The sequence below is a fragment of the Microtus oregoni genome, unplaced genomic scaffold (genome assembly GCF_018167655.1).
Source record: "Microtus oregoni isolate MIOR12 unplaced genomic scaffold, Mior012 000047F_ref0000412, whole genome shotgun sequence".
Lineage (NCBI taxonomy): Eukaryota > Metazoa > Chordata > Mammalia > Rodentia > Cricetidae > Microtus > Microtus oregoni.
In genome coordinates this window covers 6,971,146-6,995,218 of record NW_024543221.1, presented here as the reverse complement: position 1 = coordinate 6,995,218, position 24,073 = coordinate 6,971,146, and the positions used below count along the sequence as shown (strand labels likewise).

The 24,073-nt window shown below is 48.9% G+C and overlaps 1 protein-coding gene and 1 long non-coding RNA gene across 4 annotated transcripts in view; one reads left to right on the top strand and one right to left on the bottom strand.

Moving 5' to 3' along the window:
- Positions 1 to 4,797, top strand: part of LOC121435755 — a 15,137-nt gene extending 10,340 nt beyond the window's left edge. Inside the window, exon 3 of one of the 3 annotated variants that reach the window (XR_005972605.1) lies at positions 4,773 to 4,797. This is a non-coding gene — a long non-coding RNA (uncharacterized LOC121435755). Of the gene's footprint in view, positions 1 to 165; positions 270 to 2,615; positions 3,415 to 4,772 lie in introns of those variants that run through there. The other 2 variants (XR_005972604.1, XR_005972606.1) reach the window with 2 other exon arrangements.
- Tlr5 (toll like receptor 5) lies at positions 3,557 to 24,073 on the bottom strand. Its single transcript, XM_041635198.1, has 4 exons — positions 24,048 to 24,073; positions 9,963 to 10,159; positions 7,938 to 8,036; positions 3,557 to 7,283 (listed from the first exon to the last, which is right to left on the bottom strand). The coding sequence occupies exon 4, from the start codon at positions 7,278 to 7,280 to the stop codon at positions 4,704 to 4,706; it is 2,577 nt and encodes an 858-aa protein (XP_041491132.1). The 5' UTR covers positions 7,281 to 7,283; positions 7,938 to 8,036; positions 9,963 to 10,159; positions 24,048 to 24,073; the 3' UTR covers positions 3,557 to 4,703.

Below are 24,073 nucleotides of genomic sequence, written 5' to 3'. Positions count from 1 at the left end.
GTTATTGTGGCTGATGAGAAATAAAATACTTAATTGCTAAGTAAAACAGATGAAAAATTCCTTTACTCACAAGGAAAACAGCAAAATATAACACATACATATAAAATCTTCAAAAATATTTATCATTGTGCAGTGTGAACTCACATGACGTATGTGTGTGTGCAGGTGTGCATCTGGGCCACAGCACATGTGTAGCGGTCAGAAGACAACTGTGGGGTCAGCCGTCTCCTCTGCGTCTGCTTCCAGAGATCAAGCTGACATCACCAGGCTTGCACAGCGGCCTCCTCCATCTCCTGAGCCATCTTGCTAGCCCTACATGATTCGTTCATATCTATTGATCAGTTGAAATAATTGTTCTATCTTACTTGTTTAAAAATTAAACATTTAAAAATTTTAAAATTAAATGAGCTAGCCAGGCGGTGGTGGTGCAGGCCTTTAATCCCAGCACTTGGAAGGCAGAGGCAGGTGGATCTCCACGAGTTCGAGGCCAGCCTGGTCTACAAGAGCTAGTTCCAGGACAGCTAGGACCGCTACACAGAGAAACCCTGTCTCAGAAAGAAAAGTGATGATCTAGTATGGGGCATATGCTTGCGATTCCGACCTGGGCAACAAGGTAAGGCTCGGTCTTGAAAGAAAATGTAAGGAGATAAAATAAATTCTAGGTGATAATTGTTATATCCTCTGCCTTTTACACAGACTTATCACCTTGGTTTTAAGTGAGGGCATATTTATTTTGTCTATTTAAAGTTTCATTAACAAAATACATACACACTGTTAAACATTAAATAGTACCAAAGGCTTCATTGAGTTGGCGCAAGGATAGCTTAGTCGGTAAAGTGGTTCGGCACCACACCTGGCAATCTGAGTTCAATCATCATAGCCCACATGATGGGGGAAGAGAACAATTTCCCACAAGTTGTTTCTATCTCTGATTTTTGGGAGTTACAGACCCTAAATTTTCTGTGACCCCTTGCCTGCCGAAGTAAACAACTGGTTTTCCTGTGCTTGCAGCTGCTCTGGGCACGAGACCCTCATGAGTTCCTGATGGCAGTGGAGTGGTTTCTGATGGGCTTGCAGCTGAAAATCCCCGAGAGCTAGGGTGTGGCCATTAGTCAAGGAGAGCCCTATATAAGCTGCCCTGGAACACAATAAAATTGACATTCTTGTTTCAAGGATGACTCTCTCTCTCTCTCTCTCTCTCTCTCTCTCTCTCTCTCTCTCTGTGTGTGTGTGTGTGTGTATATATATGTGTTTCAATCTCCAGCCCCTTGCCTGACTCGTGAACCATCCTGTAGTACAGGCATTACACTACATCTGATCACATATGGTGACATGCATACACACACACACACACACACACACACACACACACACACTTTATTTAATGTAGAAAGAAAAAAATTAAATTAATACCAAAGATATAAAATGAAAGCTCGTGTCCTCTTGTACCCTAACGATCTCCCAAAGTTCCAGAGAAATCACTGCTTTGGTAAGGACAGTACAGGGAAACCCAGTGATACCCGGCGGCTTTCTCAACGAAACTAAGGTGTCAGGGGGATGAGATATTTGCCCTGCCTGTTCTACAGACAAGATAAAAATGTCCTGGTTTCTTACGCTTCTCTGATTTCAAACTGCAGAATACGACCTCCAGCAAAAGTGAACAGGTTGTGGGTGCACAGAAACTCCTTTTCACAAAGTAGACACACATGGTCACCACTGCCAGGTCAGGACATGGAGCCTACCTGGTGTCTCAGAGGTCCCTTCCATATGCCTCAGAGGTGACTGCTGTCAGCACAACCACCATAAGCAGGTGCTGTCTTTTCAGACGCAATCATTACGCTCTCCTGCCAGCATTTCTGTGAGGTTGGCGCCGGCGGTGCCGGATAGCTGCAGTTACTGAAGGGTCCGTGTATGTCTTTCTCCATGACAGTCTGTCCTTTCATGGCTAATGGACAAGGAAGTTGCTCCTTGCATTGGCTATTGTAAAGAATGCTGATAAGGCGTCTGGTGGAATATGTAATGTGTCCGGCATGTGGGGGACATGTATGGATTCAACTCCATCAGGAAATGACAGTTGGCTTTCTGAAAAGATGCTAACTTACATATGCACGGTCAACCAGGGCGTTTCCATTGCTCCATGTCTTTTTCACTGTTTGGTACTGCCAGTCATCTTGATGTTAGTTATCTTGGTGGGTGGGGCGTGCCACACCAATGTGGTCTTGATTTAGATTTCTCCAGTGACTAAAGGGAACGAGTACCCTTCAATTTTCATGCTAAGCAGCGGGATAATTTTTTTTTTAAAAGCTTGAGAATGCTTCTTTTAGAGTTTAACTTTGAAAACAGAACAAACAACAACCCCAGGGCAGGCAGGGTGTGAATCTTAGCAGATGCCGGGAGGGATAGAGTGGAGAAGAAAATGGGGAAAGCTGTCGTGAAGACCACATGGCATAGCGGGAACTCTGGAAAGAAGAATGGAGGTCCAGAGTGTAGGAAAAACATGCTAGGACAGGGGTAGAGAGAAAAAGAGAAAAGTTATGCCTTTCGGAGTCTTTCAGAAAAGAAGGCAGACATAAGAAACTGCGTGTCTGCTCTTTCCCTGATCTGCCCCTCTTTAGCTGCGCTGCGGGGAGAGGCTCCGCCAGACCTGCTGAGCATCATAGCTGTGCCTGCAGCGTGTGCAGAGCCAAGGCTGACAGACAGCAGGGAGGTGAGACGGAATCAGCCAGCATCATCTTCCTTCATCTTCAGGAGCTGTGGTTGCAACCGTGAGGAAAGTTGGGGTCCGGTTTTGCTGTACCCCTTAGAACAAGGATCAAGAGAAGGCAGTCTCCATGAATAAGCCAGAGCTGCTTTGCTGCCTCCCCATACCCGCTCCTCAAGCCCAGCACCGCTCTTGGCTGTTCTGGATGAGTCCCCTCCAGTACCTCCACACCACAAGCCCAGTGCTTCCCCGAACCTAGCATCTTCCGCCTTCATCGGCCTTCAGTTTCTCTGTGGCGTCACTGTCACAGCCTAGCCCCGTCCTACCCATCCCTGGAGAGCTAGGAGCAGACGACAACCACGCTGACACTTAAGAAAGTGGGTGTCACTCGATACTTAGGTATTTATTAAGATGTTATGGACATTTGATCTTTTTCAGCCAAAGACATTGGGGGTAACTAGCCCTATGCGCATGGTTTTCTCTGGCTATGGGACCGAATAAATCTGAGGAGGAGGCTCTCTCTCTCTCCGTGTCTGTCTCTCTCTCTCTGTCTCTTTCTCTCATGGTTGGAGCAGAAGCAAGACTTGTGGTTGGTCCTCATCGCCCATGGCAGAACAGCAGGGCAACGGCAGCTGGATCAGAAGCAGTGTCTACCTTGTTCTGTATTCATGATCTGTTTTTCCATTGTGCCCCCTAATAAATTATTGGCCAGACTTCGTGGTTATCGCTTCATTAAGAACTTACTATGGGTCAGGTCCCATCCTTGGCCCAGGACACAGGCAAACAAAAAAGGGTTGGCCAGCAGGGCTCACAGTTGGGGTGTCCTCACACATACCAAATACATCGTTGGCATACATTTCAGTGACTGGGGTGTGTGTGTCGGTCACAGGGAGGTGCTGTGCCCCTCCAGGTATTCAGGCTGCAACAGCTGGCCTAGGGGTGAGTACACAACGTGAAGGAGTTCAAACGAGGGGCTGGGGACCTGCAACACAGTTCTTTGGTTTAAGGTTTCTTAATGCTTTTGCAGAGAAACATTGCTATGTTAATAAACACACAAAATGATTAGAATGCACATAAACTCCTTTTAGGATAAAAAAATACAAATTCAAGAAATTACGATAGCCTCCAGGGGCCTTTGAATGTGAGTCTTCATCTGTGGTCTTAGGGCAATGAAAACTATCAGAGAAGTCACCACATTCTTGGCCAATGAGCATTCGCGGCATACTGATGAGGTAGATGTTGCTAGGCCTACAGGGGAGAACACTGAGGCCCAGGCATGATATAGAAAGCTCAAGTTCCATGGTTAAGAAACCACAGAATCAGTAAGAAATCTGTGTCAAGTCCACACCCTTCTTACAGTGTGTAGTGCGTACAACAGCTGTTGTACGGTTGTAGGGGAGGATGTAGAAGGGTCAGGCTGGTGCTAATTTGTGAATAGGCGTGGGCACCGGATGAACGGTCCAGTGCGGAAGATGGCCATGACCCACAGAAGCTGAGCCTGCAGGGTCACGACATGAAGTAAGTGCATGAGGGCCGCTGTGATGGGGTTGCTGACATCCAAGGTCTTATCACCAATGTAGAGAGACAGCGGTCCTCAGCACTGGTATCACTCCCGTGGCCCGAGAAAGTCCCATCTCAGCTGTCCATGTTCTACAGTGACAGCCTGTTCTCAGAGTGAACAACACAGGAAGCATGACACCACCGTAACTTCTCCCAAGGTGGCCTCACCATCTAGGGGGCAGGCAGTATGCAACAGGATGGGAGGAAACAGTGTTATTGGGCCCAGAAGAACATCGACAGAGAGTGGGAAACTTGAGAGGCAGCTGCGGCTTTTCGTCATTTTCCATTAGTAGGTCAGTGGCACAGAACATCTGTTGACATGAACACCAAGAGATTGATGATGTTCTCATGGACAGAAAACAACCCCTGGGAACGACCCCCACACGGTTGAGCACATACAATGTGCAGAGTTCTCCCTGACACTTGGAAATGGCTCTTTCCACTAGAAAATGGTTGTTACAGTTTGCAACGGAATGGTACCGCTTCTCTTCTTCCCTTTTTCTTCCTTTAGTATGCACCCAGAGAGTTTATTGAGAAACCAGTCAACGTCCTGGAGGTCCTCAGGCCATCTCAAGTACTGTTGCTTTTGAAGAAACCCTCTGATGGTCTCATGTCTCATCAGCTGATACTGGGACAGGGACCCCACCACCACCACGACGAGAACATTCTTGAGGTCAGACAGGCACCGGCTCTGGGCATACCTGAAGGCTTCCAGGCACCAGCCATCCTTAAGGAATTGTCTGCTCACTAGGCACACGGTCTTTCTGCTGCCCCAGACAGCCGCCTGGATGTTGGAGATGTGGTTTTCTCCTGGGATGAAGTCTCTCTCTTCGAAGCACAGCCTAAGTCTGTTTCGGGAACTGTACTGGGCATCCAGGTGTTTGAGCAGAGCATTCTGTGCCCATTCGAAGTCTTTGCTACTGAAGCAAAAGTAGGCATCGTATTGGTATGCACTGGGTTCCAAACTCCGGACCTTGTCCTTGAACACCAGTCTCTGAATGTTCTTATAACACAGGAAACAAGTCCCCCGGAACTTTATGAACGTGAAGGTGGTGACGAGGAGCAAGGACAAAGTGACGGTGCACAGGACGAAAAGGGAAAACTTTATGGACTGCAAGACTTCCTCTTCATCACACTCCTTGGTGGAGACGTCATAAAGGGAGACCCCTACTAGCGAGTCAGGGTACATGCAGTATATGTCTGCAGGAGAGCCCTGCAGGGTGACATTGGTTTGGTTGAGCCAGGTGATGAAAGGGATAAGTTCACACTGGCAGACGAACTCGTTATGCGTTATGTCCAAGGAGCTAAGTGAAGCAAACGACCCAGGATCAGGAGAGAAGAGCTGATTTCTAGATATATCAAGAAACTCTAGAGTAGCAGGTAAGCTGCCAGGAGAGAGAGAGGTCAACCTGTTAGCGCCAAGATTGAGCAACTGTAACGAAACCAGGTCGCTAAATATTCCAGGAGGGAGGAAATTAAGGTAGTTACTATTCAGGTACAGGACTCGGAGGTGGAAAAGGCCTTTGAAAACATCCCAGCAGAGGCCAGTCTCCCAGGCAAGCTGCAGCATGTTTCCTGCCAGGAAAAGATGTTCCAAGCTCAGGTTCTTGGAAGGGGTGTAGACTGCCTTGCAGGAGGAAAGGCGATTCTGGTTCAGGATGAGGGACTGGAGCTGGGGAACTTGCAGGAGAAAGTAGAGGTCTGACAAATCTTCTAGTTTGTTCTCGGATAATTCGATGAAGTTGGCTGTAAAGCGGACACGTGGCAGATCGACCAGCTTATTGCCGCCCAGTAAGACGGTCAGGATGCTTGGAATGAAATTGATGGTTTTGAGAGCATTATCGCGGAGATCCAAGGTTTGTAAGTTCTCCAGGGATCTGAACGTTTGGTATTGAATGATCCCAATATGGTTCTTTTGAAGGTCAATGTAAGCGACTCTAGGTAGCCCGTAGAAGTTGGAATTATAAAGTTCTCCCAAAAGATTACATGACATATTGAGAACTTGGAGATTGTCAAGTCCATAAAACGCATCTTCTGAAATCTTGTTTATCTTGTTGGAGGCAAGGCTCAGAAACTTCAAATATTTCAGCGTCTCAAACACTCTGGAATTCAAGGAGAAGATATAACCATGCGAAAGGTCCAGGAACATCACCGAACTTCTAGCCAGGCCAGCAAACGTGTTCTGGTCAGGGTCTCTGATGTTCTGGAAGCCAAAGCCAGACCCCATTATGTGGTACGTAAGAATCAAAGAGGTGACTTGGCTTCCCCGGATGACATTGCTAAAGTTGCCTGTGATGTCCACTGTCCAACCATTTTCAGAGAGATCTAGAGTTTCCAGCCACATGCCTCTGAAGGGGTTTTTGCAAGTCTCCCAACTCACAGAGACTCTGCTGAACAGGCTAGTTGATTTGAGGCCAAAGAAAGAGAGTGTTTTGCCCTGCAGGGGCTTGAGTTCATCCTCACATAAAGGGACTATGTTATTGAAAGAAAAATCTATGGCTTTTAAGGAATTCAGTTCCTGAAATGAAGAATGGAGATGAAGGCTGTAAATCTGGTTGCCAGAGAGGTCTAAGCGAGCCAATGAAGTTAGATTTCTGAAGTAACCATCTCTTAGCACAACACTGGAGAGCTTACAGGAAAACAGTCGAAGTTCCATGAGATGGGGAAGTCCCTGAAAAGTGTCTGGACTCAAGACTTCAATGTGGTTTTGGCCCAGGTCCAAGATCCTCAGATTGGGCAGGTTTCTGAAGGCCTCCCGGCCGATGGTCATGGGTGTAAACTGGGTTCCCAGCTCCAGCAGCAGGAGCTGCCCCAGGAATGGAAATGACGTGGCGTTGACCACACTGATGTAGTTGAAGCTGAGAAGGAGCCTCTCCGTGGTGTTGAGGACCCAGGGGATCTGGGTAAGGTTACAGTGGCGAAATAAGGCAATCTGGCCATTGGAAGAACAGGGAGACATTCCCAGCATGGGGCTGGCCATGAAGATCACACTTAAGAGAAGGTCAAGCTGATCTGCCATGATCTATGGGGGAAAGAGCAGAATAAAAACACATCACAACCTGAGGGTCTACACCCGGGTTCTCAGCACTTGAGGGTTTCCTGTGTGATGCGGTGTTCCTTGGGGCCCTTCGCTCAGCTGACTCCACAAACACTCTGCTGGGTGGGAGAGAGCCACTCACTCTTCTTCTCAAACAATTGCTACTGCATACTTTACACACTGGGCATCAGTGCTTTAAAGACACTGCGAGCTAAGGAGGTTGCTCAATGCTAGAGGACTTGTCCAGCATGTCCCAGGTTCAAGGTCTCCTCTCCAACACCAAACAAACAACAACAACAACCCTGTTACCTACTCAGGGTTTGTTCATCAGTTCCAGAGCTATGGAGGGAAGGTGAGAATCATAAGGACGAGATATTTTTACTTCTGTTCATCCAGGGGCTCCCCATTCCTTACTTCCAGAACCTCAGCTCATGGACAGGTCATAAACACATCACTTTCCCTACTGCATTCTAGCCAGATTGTAGCCATCCCCAAAGATCTGAGCTAGCTGGACACGCTATGCGTGTCATCTTATAGGCACTGAGTACCTTATGTATCGTCATAAAGAATCAGATTTGGTCAGCTTGATGAGGTGGACTGTGCACCTGTTGCACGCCTGACACAGTATGACACACCTACCTGCTGAAGTTCGGTGTAGGCGGGTTAGCATCCATCCATGTGTCTCAGCAGCAAAGGGTGTCTCGCAGAAGTGTCTGTCATGTGTTCCAAGCATAGGTGCTGTGTGAGAACAGAAAACATTAACAAGGATCTCAGAAAGCTTAACGTTTTCTGCGGTGGTCTGAATAAGAATGGCCCTCACAGGCTCAGATACTTGAACGTTTAGTCACCGGAGAGTGGAACTCTTTGAAAGGATTAGAAGAATTAGGGGGAATATGCTGGAGGAAGTGTGTCACTGGGAGTGGGCTTTGTGGTTTCAAAATTCCACGCCAGGCCCAGTTAGTCTCTCTTTCTCGGCCTGTGAATCAGGATACAGTTCTCAACTACTTCTCCAACACTGTGCCTGCCGTGTCTGCCACCATGTTCCCACCATAATGATAGTGTACTAAGCCTCTGGAACAAGCCCCCATTAAATACTGTCTAAGAGATGCTCTGGTCATGGTGTCTCTCCGTGGCATTAGATCAGTAACTAAGACATCTTCCAAGTGTATGGCTCTTCCATCTTTAGAACACATCTCACTTGCTGCCAATGGCTCCCATCAAAAGCCGCCACTGAAAGGTTCTGTGTTCTAGAAAGTATTCCCCACTGGGCCTGGGTGTTAAAGGATTGATTGTCATCCTATGACTCCCCTGGGAGGTAGCAAAGCCTTTAGGGGGTGGGGCTTAGTGTAAGGAACTTAGGTCACCGAGGGTGTGCCTTTAAAGGGACACTGGCCTCTTGTACCATCCCTTGAGCCATGCATCTCTCTCCTTGCAGATTCCTGTTTGTCCTGCCTAGACTTGCCATCACGCTGCTGTACCTGCCAACTTCAAGTGTGCACACATCCTTTCTCCCCTGCGGCTCTGGTCATCACCCAAAATAAGTCCTGGCTGGTAGAGCAAGTCTAGAGAGGGAAGACTAGAATCCACCAGGAGAGAGAAGAACAGTTTGAGATGAGATACAGGAGTTAGCTACTGAAATGGACCCCAAACAAAGCTCTATCTCTCTTGGCATGCAACCCCAAGACTGTTCTAGAGGCTAGTGGAACCCTGAAAAGCAGATTGAAGGAATCCAGTGTGAAATGTATGTCTGTTGCGTGGTATCCAAAATGAAGACTCTGAAGATGCAGTTCAGTGGAGAGAAGAATGCGCAAACCAGGGTTGGAACCCACATAGGAAAATAAACAAAATGGCGGATCCGACAGTGGGAAGTGGGGTCTACTGTGGCCTCCAAAGCTTGCCAGAGTAGGGCCTCATTGCCCACACCCGAGGAGGCCACAGTGCTCTACTGTGCAGTCAGATCACCTGGCAGCAGACAGTCTACTGTAGTGCCCCTCATACGGTTTATTCTGTGGTGTGCATCTGTACAGTGCATGCAGGGAGTGTAAGGTTGTGGACACCCATGTGCGTGCTGGCAGAGGCCAGGGCAGGATGTTGGGTGTCTTCCTCGATCACGTCTGCCTTACTGCCTTGGGGCAGAGGCCCTCACAGAACTGGAAGCACACTGCTCTGACTTGCCCAGCTACCCAACAAGTTTTCAGGGTCTCTTCAGCCCCCATTCCCAAGCATCGGGGCTACAGACACAGGCCACTATGCATAGCTTCTTCACAGGCATTGAGGTCTTACTTTGGAAATCTGACAGTTCTGAGACCTTACCCTCCCTTGGCATCACAAACCCAACGCTGTGCCCAGACTCAGAGCCTACCTCTTTTAATGCGATGTAGAGGGCCTTATATACACCTGGAAACGACCACCGTGGTTCATAGGCTGGGGGTGGAAACACTGTGTGTGCAGGGCTAACGGGTAAGTGTGTTAGGCTGTGCAGTCTAAACACAGACCACAGTTTGTTGGCCTCTGTTCTAGAAGGTAAGAGAACAGAAACTCCGACCCCACCAATCAGGGTTTTTAAGCGACTCTAAGATAAACACGGTGTTGAGACGCAAGAAGGTGCAGGAAAGAGCTTGCGTGGTCCCCAAGTCACTGCTGGCTTTGCAGCTGTTATCTTACCCAAACATCAGGCTGATTTCTCATCTTATGTAACCGGATGGAGAAATTCCCTCGGAGACACCAGTGTGAGGATGCCAGCTCAGAAAAGCACAGTTAAATGTCTTCGTTTCAATTCTGATTTTGACGAGATCAGTGTTGGTCCCCAGGTACGACTGCTGAACTCAATGACCTTGAATTTCTGGTAATGAGTGACAGCCCTAAATAACACATATTTCAAGATATTTCAATTTCCAGATTCACAAGAGAAGCTAAAATTATAGTAAGGAAGATGAAACCAGCTGAACAAGTAGATTTTAAACAAAACTCTTTTGGGCACATGTTCTAATTACAAAGATATCATGCAGACCTAAGTCTTTAAGAGGGATAGAAGGATGGAATAATTCTATTTTTACCTCTGAAGCAGATCTCTGGTTAGGATGACTGGCAGGACAGGTGAGCAGGGGAGCCAGCTAAGCAGTGAGATGAGGTGTTGGGAGAGGCTCATGCTGAGAGCTGGGTGGGGAACCGGCAAGCATTTGTTCTGAAATGGGAGCCAGAAACTCAAATGTGTGGATGTAAAGACATCTAACACCACCAAGGCAAACCTAACTAAAGCCGAGTGCCAAACTGCCACGCTCTTCCTGACTCCGACTTCAGAATGTAGAGATTCCAGGAAGGAGTCCACGCAGCAAGAGGTGGGCTGTGAGGACGGAGTAGTGTGGGCGTGGGACCTGAGAAAAGCAAGTGACTGAAGCCACACCCCTAAGTGGGTGACCCCAGAAGGGAGCAAGGTCCTGCACGTGGGTGGAGAGCCCAAGGGAAGCAGGGGAGCCATGGCCACTTGCTTCTCTGTAGGTTGAGGGGCTGGACCCTAACCTTCAGGGAATCCTTTCTGCTTCCATCAGACGAGTCTGCCCTCTAGTGGTTACCAAGAGCGGCGGAAAGGAAGAAAGGCAGACAAACTTCAGGGGCAATGTGTTCACAACTTATTATCCAGATGACAAAAAGAAACACATGAAGTGGATTCCATAACATATGCATTCTCTGTTCATAGAGGAAGAGCATGCATAAGGTCTTGGGTTCGATCCTCCACCCACCACGGACACCCACTCAAGACAAGTCATTGCACTGCAGCTGGGTATGGTGGGGCCTGCCTGTAATCCTAGGACTCCAGAAATGGAGGCAGAGAATCGAGTGTACAAGGCCGAGTTCCACAGTCAAACCTTATCTCAAACAAAACCAAAAACCACTGCCAAAGTCATACTCTTTACTCCCAGGATTTATAGGAGAAGTAAGGTAAGAGTATAAGGCTTGAAGGATTCATCATCAGCACACACAAAAAGGATAGGTATAAAATAAAACTGGTATGTGGTTAGCCTACTCAATTGAACAAGAGACCCATTAATACTCTGATAGACAGGGTACTCGGCTTTGGAAAAGACCTGAGGTTTGCTGGTGGAAGTGGGTACCAGGAGGGTTTCAGTCGCTGCATTAATATGAGATGGTGGGAAGTGGGGAGGCTGTCTGGTATCAGGGGGAAAATCTGAACGCCAACTGTAGATGCCTGAGGCCCCAAACACACGGAGAGTGGATGCAGCTGACAGACACCAGGGTGTATTTTGTGTCCTCGTAGGTGGCTTAGTTCAGCTTGGTGCAGCTTTTTGTCTTTGCGTATAAGAAATTGCACATAAGGAAAAAATGAACGAGGTATTTCTAATACCAGGGGTTTTTGTTTTGTTTTGTTGCTATTGATTGAACTCATGGCCTTGGGCACGTTAGGCAAGAGCTTTTTCACTGAACTATATCCCCATTCAAGCTCTTAATACATCAATAATATTCCCAAATACATCAATTTTCTTAGGAACAAGTTCATATTTTGAAACAAGCATTATAATTCAGTGACGGATGGAGGATTCTGGTTTTGTAAACAGTTTCACCCCCTGCACTGAACAGTCGGATGGCTTGGGAACCAATCATGAAGACTAAGCTTCAGGGAGAGGGGGGACCAGGGTCCTCTCTCCAGCCCTAGTGTCCTTAGGGTTCATTTAGAGACTGGCCACGATGAACAGTCCTACCTGGTTACATGTTAGAATCCCTGTAGTCTGGAGACCTGTGAGGTCTGGGCCTCCCTATGCCTATTCAGTGAGATACTGAAGATGGCGCATTCTCAAAATTCTGTATTCTTAACAGATGTAAAATTGTAGATACACTCCGGCCCATAAGTCATTGGCATAAATCAATAATCGTTGAATTTGCTAACTCCTTGAAATCACCTGGGGTCTGAGCCTAGGTCCCGGCAGAGAAAGGCTGATCTTAGTTGACCTAGCAGGCATGTCTGACATAAACACAGCCCACAGTTCCCATGCAGTCAAAGAGAGCCAGGAATGCTGCTCAACAAAAAAACTGTAAACTTACAGTTTAAAAATACGATATTATGTTTGCTCAATTTATTTTCTTTGTAACTTGATTGCAAGGTTCTTAACACTATGTTGCGATGTTAAAAGGTTGGACATCCCTAGGAGGGTGAGGCATGGGCCCCTGGAGTTCTTAGCTCTCAACAGGTGACTCCAGGCACAGATGGTTTGATCACCTGCTCCTTTGGCTGCAATCCTGACTCCACCTCAACCATAAGGGGCAGGGGAACACCATGAATCCTAGGATTTCTAATGCCAGAGAGGTTCACAATAGCTGAGGCAAGAATAAACCAAGAAACAGCAAGAGCAAACCCAGGATTGGGTGTACAACTCAGCCTTAAAAAGGAATGGAAGTCCTTTTAAATTATTATTATTATTATTATTATTATTATTATTATTATTATTATTATTATGTGTGTATTGCACACATAGGTCACAGAACCACTCCATGAAGTCACTTCTTTGCTTCTACTTTCCCATGGGTTCCAGGGACCAACCTCAGGTACCTGCTGAGTCATCTCTCCAGCCCCACAGAAATAAAATTGGGACACATGCTACAACATGGATGGATTTTTTTTTTGTTTGCTTTTGAGACAGGGTTTCTTTGTATAGCCCTGGCTATCTTGGAACTATCTCTGTAGAACAAGCTGGCTTTGAACTCACTGAGATCTGCCTGCCTCTGCCTCCCAAGTGCTAGGATTAAGGCATGTGCCACCACGGCCCAGCTATGGATCGATTTTGAAAACGATATACTAAATATAATCAGTAAGATACAGAAGAACAAATACTGTGTGATTCCAAACTCTGGCACAGGCTAAACAAACGCTCTCCCACTGGGTGACAACTTATTTTACACGAGGTTTCTAGAATAAACAACTTTACAGAGACAAAAGACACAGTGAGATTATCAGAGGCTGAAAGGAGCAGGTGGGGCAAGATGGCTCAATGGACCCAGAATTCCAAAAAACTCAGAACCTTGAGGAAGTTCTGAAGACAGTCAGTCGTGAAAGTGTTTAATGCCACTCAGATGCATGCACCCTTACAACGATTTAAATGACAGAGTTCATGCCATGCACATTTTGTCACAATTTAAAAAAGAACTAAGCCAGGTGTGGTGGTGGTACATACTTTCAACCCTAGAAATTGGGAGGGAGAAGGAGGAGGATTTGGGGCTCAAGTTCATCCTTGGCTACATAGCAAGTTCAAGGCCAGCCTGAACAATGTAAGACTCTGCCTCGAAAGAAAAAAAAATCAATTTAACTAGCTAAAACCCACTGCTGGAGCTCCAGAGATCCCACAGGCCTGGAGGCTGTTGAAAGTAACATTCTAAAACTGTACCCCAGGCTCCTTTGATGCAAGTCATTCTCAGGCGATGCTTTGAGAAGCGTGGGCCTAAAGGATCCCCTCTAAGCCACATACCCCACATTTCTCTTGCAGGAAGACCAGGAGACCATTGAGTATTGGGTTTTGACTATTATGGCCGGGTTAACTTGTGTCTAGGGCTCTGAGGGCGACAAACAGGAATAGGACGATCAATGCTGGCCTCCAAACCCCTGCCATGCAGTGTTAATTAAGATAATCAGGCCAGAGGGAGGAGGTCAGCATCCTTTCTTCCCAGCTGCCTTCATTTCGAGTTAATTCCAGCCATTAAGAGAGCAGCTTCCTTTCTTAATTGTGTGAGTAGAAAAGCTGCCTGCAGAAGCAGTCTGAGTTATAGGCCATGGTATCAGCAGCAAATCCATAAGCTTTTATTTTGGGGGTGCTGCTCCTCCCCGGACACACAGTTAGTTAGCGAATGCCTCAGGCTGAGCCAGGGAAGCCCTTGTTTTAATTTAACACTTGATCCTTAGAAAATCACCAGTCATGGATTGTTGGCAAGGCCCCTGGGTCTGAGCTGAGTCCCAGACTAGCTGCGTCCACGAGACAAGTCGGGGAAAGAGCGTTTCCTCTGCTAAGTGTAGGGTTCAAAACCAGGGCGCCGCAGACAGGCTATGCAAGAAAACCAAAATTCATTTCCTTTAGATGCCTCGGAGAGCTTCGCCAAAGTTCACAGTAACGACCTGTGGACCAATTCCCAGTATGGGTGCGGGATGTGGGCTTAGAGACAGAATCCTGGAGGAACTGTGGAACCAGACGCCCTTTGGACTGTTACAATGGGTGCTGGTTTGTTGGAGTCCTAATTTGAATCTGAAGTGTCTTCCTTGTCCCCTTGTCAGGAAAGCCGCCCCCTGCAGCTAATGACACTGTTTTGGGGTGCTCTCTAAGCTCTGGGAACTGAGTCTTAGTTGGAGGTGGGTCCTTGGAGGTTTACTGCCCTGGCTCCTTCTGTTCACTCTCTGTGGCCTGTCTACTGGCACTTTTCCTTCTTCTACCCCCATGAACCATCTCTTCAAACCATCCCTAAGCACCTTCAGCTCCCAGGCTTCCCAGCTATTCCAGTCCAGCTGCCTGCCTGCCTGCCTGCCTGCCTGCCTGCCGTATGTCCACACACTGTGTGTACTGTATCCACGCAAAGGCGAGATACTCAGGTGTGCCCTCAGCACACTGTCTCCAAATCCCCTACAGTTCGGGAGTCAACTTCACTCCCAAGGCCAGGCTCCAGACTCGGATCTGCTGTTGCCCTCTTCTGGTCTGAGCTTGTGGAGACCCGGTCTGTGGGGTGTGTGTGTGTGTGTGTGTGTGTGTGTGTGTGTGTGTGTGTGTGAGGGGTGGCACAGGAGAGCTCTACACAGCCAAGAGGCAACTCCCCTCTGTGCTGCTGTGTGGGGACCCAGCACTTCAGGCGGAGGTTGTTCTGGGTAGAGGATGGCTCTCAGGCAATCATGCTTGCAAGAAGCACCCTCTCCACAGCTGGGAGAAGATTGCTTGTTCATGAGAGCTGGGAATGGTACTGCTTCTGTATTCCTCAGCCCCATCCACTCCAGAGCCTTTGGGATCGGCACAGCAGGTGAATGCCCAACACTTGACAACTGTTCTGCAAACAGGACTCCGAGATCCGCGCATTAGTTTTCTGAGGATGCCGTGAGCTCTGGAGAATGATTTATTTACTGATGCTCGCCGTTCTCATTAGGGTCTGTTTGCCTTTGCCTCCCTAAATGTTTATGATCCCTCAATACAAAGCACGTCTGTCATGTCTAGCCCAGCGAGAACTTTCCCATTTGTCTGTAATTTTTGTTCCATGTGTGGCGGGGTCGTGGGGGGAGGGCTGAGGACACCACGAGGAACCATGGCTTGCTGAGTTCCCAGTCTGGGTGGTTCTGGGGGGTGGGGCTGGAACTCTAGGAGGCTACAAATTCCCCACCTTCTCTCAGAGCCACAGACCCGTGCTAGAAATTCATTCCCAAACTGCCACCAGGCTCCCTGCTTGGTACTTAAAAGCCCACCTGCAACCCGTTTCTGTAAATGAGGATTTTATTCTCTAAGCCAGGTAATGCTTTGCTGTCTTCAACTTATGGTAAATATGTTGAACGGATACGTCCTTTCACGTCCAGCCCTGGGGTCTGCCTCCCTCCTCCTGGTGCTGCCAGGATGGCTGCCCAGGGGACGAGAGATTTGTGAGCCTTAACACACGCATCCTGACACACGTGTCTCTAACACATGCATGCTACTGGAGGGAGCGTCCCCAGAAGATAGCACTGACTAGAAAAGTCCTCCATGGATCCTTAGACCTGCGAACCAGAACTTTTCAGGGTTGCTCCAGGGTCCCCACCTCAGACTACAACCTAGAGGGGACATTTCAGGCTTGAATTGTCATGTTATATCTGGGTAACAACCCAGCCGACTTGCCCCATCATCTCTATACTGTCTACAGCCACAGCCCTGCTTCCCAACTTTACTAACTCAGAATTTGGCCTCCCGCATCCTTTTTTTCTCTGCTTAGCCTGGTACCCAAGCTCTGGAGCATATGTGTGTCTCACTGGCTCATCCCATCCCATCTTCCCTCCACAGGCTATCTCCAAACAGTCCTCGCATCCCTCCAGGCACACTCACCTCCCTCCCTTGACATCCTGGCTCCATCTCCATGGCAGCATTTTATTACATTACGTCTTTCCGGTAAGCCATGAGGCAAGGACTCAGTTTTATTCATACTCGATCCCCCACGGTTCCTAGCACAACCCCAGTAATACTCTTCCCATTCGTGTTTGGAAGCCACAGTCTCACCGGCCTTTCCGTCTGAACACCAGGGACATCTAAGACGTTCTTGTCATTCCAGGGGCAGTGGATCGCGGGTTGTTCAAAGACTCCTGAGGCCGTAGGAGTCTCGTCACAGCCATGGTAACAACAACAAAGATTTAATGAATCAGGAGACACAGCGATGGCTTTGCTAAGAGAGAACAAATAGAATCACTACACACATGTTTTTCTGTGCTGTGAATCACTTTCCTTTAGTTGGTTTCTACTCTGTGTGAGTCCACTTCTTTGTTTTTTGACTTTGTGTGTTGGGTCTTTTTAAAAATTTTTAAAATTTCAAGTTAGCGCGCAAAAGCCACCTGTTTCATTGTGACATTTCATTCACATAACTGTCATTATGCGTGTTCTTATTCATCTCGATGTAGGCTTTCTGAGACAGTCTTACTGTGCATCCCAGGCTGAACTTGAACTCAAAGGTGCTGGGATTGGGGGTATGAGCCCCGACCCCCCTTGAATGGAATACTCACTGGAAAAGAAAGGTTCTAAATGTTTTTCGAAATTGCAACATGAGGACTGAAGAGACTGAGAAATGTCTGGACCAGCCTCTGGGTCAGAAGGTGACTTCCAGTCATTCAGTCACATGGATATCTTTCTATTTTGCCACACCAGGGAAGAAAAGAAAAGATGGTTCCCACTGGGACCGAGAACTCCCATTCATGACGTGTCTGTGATCATTTGGTTTCTAGCTTCCAGTACTAGGACAAGACAGCCTGTCTCTACATTCCAAGGAGCCAAGAGCTTGCTGACTCAGGGATCATGTGGGTTTCTGCTGGCGAGGGTGGGGGGTGGGGAATGGGGTTGGAGGGGAGGGGAGGGCGCCGAGGATGAGAGGAGTGAGGTAAGGCTACCATCAGGGTTTGACAGACCTAAGCAGCAGGGCTAGGTGATGGCAGGGTTTGCGTGTAAGCACTGGTCTCACACAGATGGGAGTGTCCTGAGAGTTGAAGAACTGACTTGCTGAGTGTCAAATCATCTTCTAGATGATTAAACAGGCGCCCAGTGAGGTGAGGGCGTGCCCCTGGCAAATGTCTCACCCAGAGTCAAGTGTGGAGCTGGGATTTGAATCCAGTTGCAAACACGGTTGTCATTGTGATCATTGAAAGAAATCAAACCTGAAAATTGTCCCCAAACATACACAGAGCCTCAAAGAATGTTGTCTGTGCACAGGAGTACCCTGGAGGTGGAGATGCTGATCCATTTGGTCTGGGGAAACCTGAGAATATGCACTTTTTTAATTAAGAAGAATTGGTGTGTGTGTGTGTGTGTGTGTGTGTGTGTGAGCGCGTGCGTGTGTGTGTGTGTGTGTGTGTGTGTGGTGTAAGTGTGCTGGTGTGGGGCACTTCAGGCGTCATTCCTCTACTACCCTATTTGAGACAGGATGTCTTTGCTGTCTGTCACTCTGTACCCCAGAACAGTTGGCCCTCAAGCTTCTGGGCTTCTCCCATCTCTTCCATCTCCTTGCAGAAGCAATGAGTTTGCCAATTATGTGTTAGAGTTGCTGGATCTTATGTGGGTGCTGGGGATTTGAATCTAGGTCCTCCCACTTTGGCAGCAAGCGCTTTCCCAGTTGGGCTATCTTCACAGCTAAAGAGTCCGCATTACTAACGTGCTCCCAAGCGATTCTCGTGGGGCTGGCCCACTGACCACACACTAATGGACAGGATTGGGAGTCCTGCTTTTAGCCTTAGAGTTTTCCAGCACCAATTCATTCTCCTGTGAATGCCTTATGGCCAAGATTCTACAGGACTGGTTTTGAGCTGTATTAGTGAATTAACCCCAAATTCTCTCACCTCTCGCTGGAGACTTCTCATGAGGAAGAGCTAGAAGAACCCCATAGTTTAATCTGAGGGAAGGAAGCAACAGAGTTTGGGATGAATTTCTCAGGTCCAGCAGGCGCTCCCTCGGCCACCAGCAGGGGGCACACACTGGGCGGAGACCGGGGGAGGAGCTCGCGGCCCTCCGCGGGAAAACTAGAGCTAGGGAGCTGGGCTGGGCTAGGAAGCCCAACCGCCTGCCTAATGCGCGCCTGCCTAGCGCGGGGGCATTTCCAAATTAAGACAACAACCAAACTAAACTCGATCGTAGCTCCACAATTTTACAGGTGCGTGAGCTTGGGCAAGCGCTGAAGTTCTTTGAGTATCAGTTTAATCATCTATAAAATACCAGGGATAGTCGTTACCGCTTCCTCTAGGAACACGGAGGGGAGGGGGGGGTGCGCGGGTGCGGAGCCAAGGCAAACCAGAGAACCAGCTGCCTGTGCACAGTCCACCAGTTCTCGCTATGCTCAAGTAGACAGCCATCATTCACGTACCCACACCTCACCAGAAGGGCACACCCTTAGAAACCACTGAAGAGGAATGCAGAGAGAAGGAACATTTCCTGGAGTGGGTTGTTTCTTCTTTGACCATTCGTGGGAAATTACATAACAATGACTCCTGTTTGCTTTAATATCCTTAGGGAATGGTCCCCAGCGCTCCCAAACAACAAACAAACAAAATGACACTCTCTAAAACCAGTATTAGTATCCCAATGGTCTAGGCTCAGAATGTCTCTTCCTGCCTGCTTATTATAGACTCATTAGAGCACTTTTATAGCAGCCGATCAAAATAAAATCATCTCAACTGAGTGATTATGCAAAACTAGCAACTGGAGTGACACACTTAAAACCCTTGGGTGAAGGGAGGTCACGTATCAGTTCTGATCCGTCTGGGGCCAGGTGTAGGCATGCTGGCCCTCTCAATGAGAAGATTAACACCGCAGGCTCCGATGGCCTCCCTAGGTGCAGCTCTGCTACACACCTTGAGTATCTAGGAACAAAGTAAACTACCAGGAAAGCTGGGCTAATGCCAGGTCAGGGACCTGGAACAGAGAGAGCTGGGAAGTCCGAGACAGCAAGTGAGGACACAGACAGTTTGCTAAGCACAGCGGAAGTCCTTTGCAGGGTGGGGTGAATCGGAAGCCGTGGGGACTGGGGTGTGTGTAAACAGACTAGAAACCCTGGTAAGCCCAGATCAGATATGCAGAGGATGGGAATTGGAAATGAGATGCTAAAACACTTGAGAATGGTCCTGGGAGGGTCTGTGGTCTGCATGTGAAGAGAAAGCTTCTTAGGCCATCACACCCAGGCAGGGCTCTGGCTGGCACCAACACTCCTGGTGACAGCTGAGCCCCAAGGTAGGGGGAAGACAGGCGTCAGAATCCAGGTGCAGAGGGGGAAAGATGACTTCATCAGGACTGAGACAGGCAAAAGTTAGGTGGCGTGCCCTGATTAGAAACACATTCCCCCAGGAGGTTCGTGCACGCAGAGTCTGCCAAAGGCAGGGCCTCAGAGGTGTCTGTGCTCCACTCTAAGCTGGGGCAGGGAGTCAGAGTGACTAGGCTCTTGTCTGCTGGTGACAGTAACCTTCATGATATATGAGGCCACAGCAGAAGCACTGGGTCCAGAGATGCCAAATCTGAGCCTGAATATTCCTTCAGCTACCAACTGGGCCTTCTGGACAAGTCTTGCTTTCCTTGTCTTCAGTTTCTGCATTTCAGGTCACCACAGCCCAGGGATGACAGTGGCGTTGTAAGAATTCAAGTCCTTGAAGGGTCTCTGTTGCTCCAAACTGGGTGGGCAGGTGATGCCTCTGTATTGTGGCAATCGTGAACGAGAAGCATGTCCCCATTTTTGTGGACTCTAAAACTACCCAAGGCAACGTGACCGCGGTCAGACTACAGCCAGTCTTCCCAGAAGCAGAATATTCATCTCCACATAAGCAAAGCTGCAAGCCCGTTACAGGGGATCTTGAAGACAGCGGAAAACAATGTCCCAGACATACCGATGAAAATGGTTCCACGTATGTCTTGGCTTTACGCAAAGCTTCCTCTCAGAGTGTAGTCTGATGACTTTTGGGATTGGAACTCTTGTTTTCTCCTTCCTTGTGTTCCCACCTCCACCTCCCTCACAGTTTTTCTAGACACTGCTCTCTGGCAAGCATGTGACAGAATTATACCCAGAGGGAGCTTGTGGGCTCCCAAGCAGGGTCTTTGGGGTGAGGACACAGACTCCATGCTGAGAAATCCAGGGAGTGGGCAGCTGGGCAGTAGAAACAGAAAGGGATACCTGGTCTGGCAGGCCCGGGAAGGCAGGATTGGTTAGGCTCCAGGGAATTAGCTTTGTGTTGTGAAGCAGCCAAATGCTGGAGCCATCAGAACGGAAGGGCCTTCTCAGGGGACAGAGACTAAGGCCCCCCCCCTCAGGGATAACCTGAGTGACCAGAGGACTGGGCAGGTCACACTGCCCACCCTTGTCTCCGCAGTCCTGGAAGTACATAAAATCTTGAAATTTGAAAATCCCGGGGTGTTTACTGTGAATCCCAGCCCAGGGAGAACCAGAGTTCAAGCAGAGAGTAAGTCAATTTCTAGAAAATAAGGAATCGGTGTGACAATCTTGCACGTCTGAGCACGTCCACGTTAGGGATTCGCCCATTGTTTTGTCACTACAGAGGTGGAGATGGGGTCATATCTCTGAGCAGCCTGTGGCCCTGAGCTCAGGAGGGCCAGGAGTGACTTTTGGTACCACCGCCCCTGTTACATTTGCGCGGAGTTCAAATCCTTGCCACTTTCCCTTCCTCGAAATTGGGGTGACTGTGAAGGGCAAATGAGATGGGCAATACAGCTCGGATCTCTGGGTCTCTTACAGCATCTCACACACTGCATTTGGTCCATTGACTACCAAATGACTATTGACCACGAGCGTTGAAACTGCGTCCAGATAGACAGCTAGTCCAATGACACTGGGTGATGGTTTTCGTGGTGGCATCGGGAATGTGAACATGAACCTGACAAAGGGTCAGTTCGCTTGTCCTGAGTGTAGCAGGGGGGCTTTGAGTGACTAGATCTCAAGCAGGCATGACGAGCGTGAATCCTAGCTCAGCACTGAACCACTCTCGGTCCTTAGAACAATGCCTGGCTCCACGTAGATGCTACCGATGCGCTTGCCACGATTTCCGTATTATTAATTTGGTGAAGCGGAAAGTGTCTGACCGTCATAAGGTAAAGTTGAGGGCTGGAGAGATGGCTCAGCAATTAAGAGCACTCGCTGCCCTGGCAGACAACCCAAGTCTACCTCCCAGCATTCACTGTGACAGCTCACAACTCCCACTCCAGCTCCAGGGGCTCTCGTGGCCTGTTCTGGCCTCCAGGATCTGTTCTTCTGTGCACACGCTCTCACCTGCCTATAATCCCAGCACGTGGGAGACTGGGCTGAGGTAAGTGAGATAAGAACTTCGAGGCCAGCCTGGGGTACACAGAGTTCCAGGGTAGCCTGGGCTACACCCAGTCTCTAAACAAAAAAGCAGAAGATTCTCTGAGGAGAGGAGAGGAGAGAAAAAGAAGGCATGGTCAGAACCAAGAGGGAAGTCAGTGTGGAAAGGTTGGTGTTCTGGGAGAGGGAGAGAGAGAGATTGGCAGGCCGTGGAGGGGTGGGGCATGCAGCAGGAACTGGGGCTGCAGAGGGAGTTGAGTCTACGGACCGTCGGAGCCTCTGATCCAGGCTACTCTTCAGCCTGGCCTGGTCCTTGCCAGGTTTCGAAGTTGAACTTCTTAACATCCAGCCCTTCCAAGTGTTCTCTGCTTCTCCCAGCCCCAGAGCCTGTTTCTTGGAGTTAGCAGATGCCACGATATGACTTTTCCTTGATTGTGCTCTAATTGTCTTACCGGTATAGGTTTCTGCCTCCCACCGACACCTGGACAATCCAGGACTGTGGGAGCCATGCCCCAACCTTGTCTTTGTCCCACAGAGCGGAGCACGTCATAGGATATGGTTCACACACCTGAAGACTCTGACACCGGGGCTAGAAAGATATGACTGAGTTTGTGGGTCTGCCCTCTGAATTCTCCACAAAGCGAAGAACAGAACAAACACATCTGGGCTCAGTAACTGGCTACTTACCCAGGACTGAGAGTATGCATGGACAAACAGAACAGTTCTGATTCTACTTCTCTGAGGAACTAAAGCTGACATGCAGGTGACATGAGACACCAGCCCCAGAAGAGGTCTTCCCTCCTCAGACAGAACTAAAACCTGACAGGATTAGCTTTGCAGTCACACAATGAAATCGGGAAGCTTTTCTTGCTTTGCTCAGAGCAATGCAGGTTGGAGGTGAGTGATCCTGGGCCATCAGTTAGGATGGGCTGTCTTCCAGGATGATCATTAAACCCGTATGTATGAGCTAAGTCATCCTGATTTTTATCATAGGGGCTGTTTTTGGTGCCGCCCTGTAATCAAGTTTTGCCTAGGTTTCTCCTCTGGGACACCCCTAGAAACCCCAACACAGGGTGCAAGACTAAGTAAGCAGTTAGCGGAGCAGAACCCAGGGCCCTCTTCCCAGGATTCCCTCCTGACTCTGCATGGCATGCTGGGAGTTTCTCACTGTTGATTTCTTGCCCCAGAGAGTTAGGTGAATGGAGTCAAGAACTATGTACAGATCATGGACAGGCTACTCAGAGTTATGTCCTCTGAGGAAAGGCAGAGAAAAGAGGCCAAGCTGTGTGTGTGTGTGTGTGTGTGTGTGTGTGTGTGTGTGTGAGAGAGAGAGAGAGAGAGAGAGAGAGAGAGAGAGAGTCCTATTGCCTCCTGTGACCATGGCAGATACATGGTTCACACCTCATTCCAGGCACTGGGCAGGAGGGGAGGCATTGCTCATGCAGGGGTGCGTGGGTGGGAGGCATTGCTCATGCAGGGGTCTGATAGGAACATCCCACAGCAACAGTGTAAAGGGCCCTGCGGTCAAGCTGCTTGCCTGTGGGCAGTGTTACACTGATGTAGCTAACTCTAGGGTTCACCCATGACTGGGAGGAAGCAGTCACCCCACTTTTGTCTTCCGCAAGGCCTCAGGAGCCTTCCTGGGGAGCACACCCTCTCTCCCAAGACAACCAACAACGAGGTGGTCCCCCAACCCACCATCACTCCTCAGGGACCATCATTACAGCTGTGGCTTACAGAACTGAGCCACGGCTGCAATCACCAAAGGCAGGATGACTTTCTTCACGGCCTCAGAGCCAACAGTATTCACATGGAATCCGTCGGTCTGGCTTACCTCCCCCTCCCTGGTAGAGTGCTCAAAGCCTTCTCTGCCAGTGGACTTTTTAAGGTGTCCATAGCTCAAGTGATGGTGACTGCCTCCCCTTTCCAAGGAACGTAGCGATTCCTGATCACCACTGGCCTCTTCCAGAGGGTGGGGCCAAAGGTGAAAGCCAGGAGAGTCACACACTAGGGAATCCGTTGTTCTAAGCCCAGCATGCAAGCGACTTGTCAGTTCTAGAGTTGCCCTGCTGGGCACAGGATATGCACCCTAGGCTAGCTCTCCGCTCTGCTCCCCATTCACCGCCAGGGGACCCCAATTTCCACAGCACCGAGTGACAGTGCGCCTTCTAGGGGCTGGACGTCAGGCGGGAAAGAAAGTTAAAAGGGCCCAGGACCAACCCAGGAGGAGGGAAGAGGGGCGGTGGCACCAACCGTGTCCAGTCGTGTCCCGCCGTGTC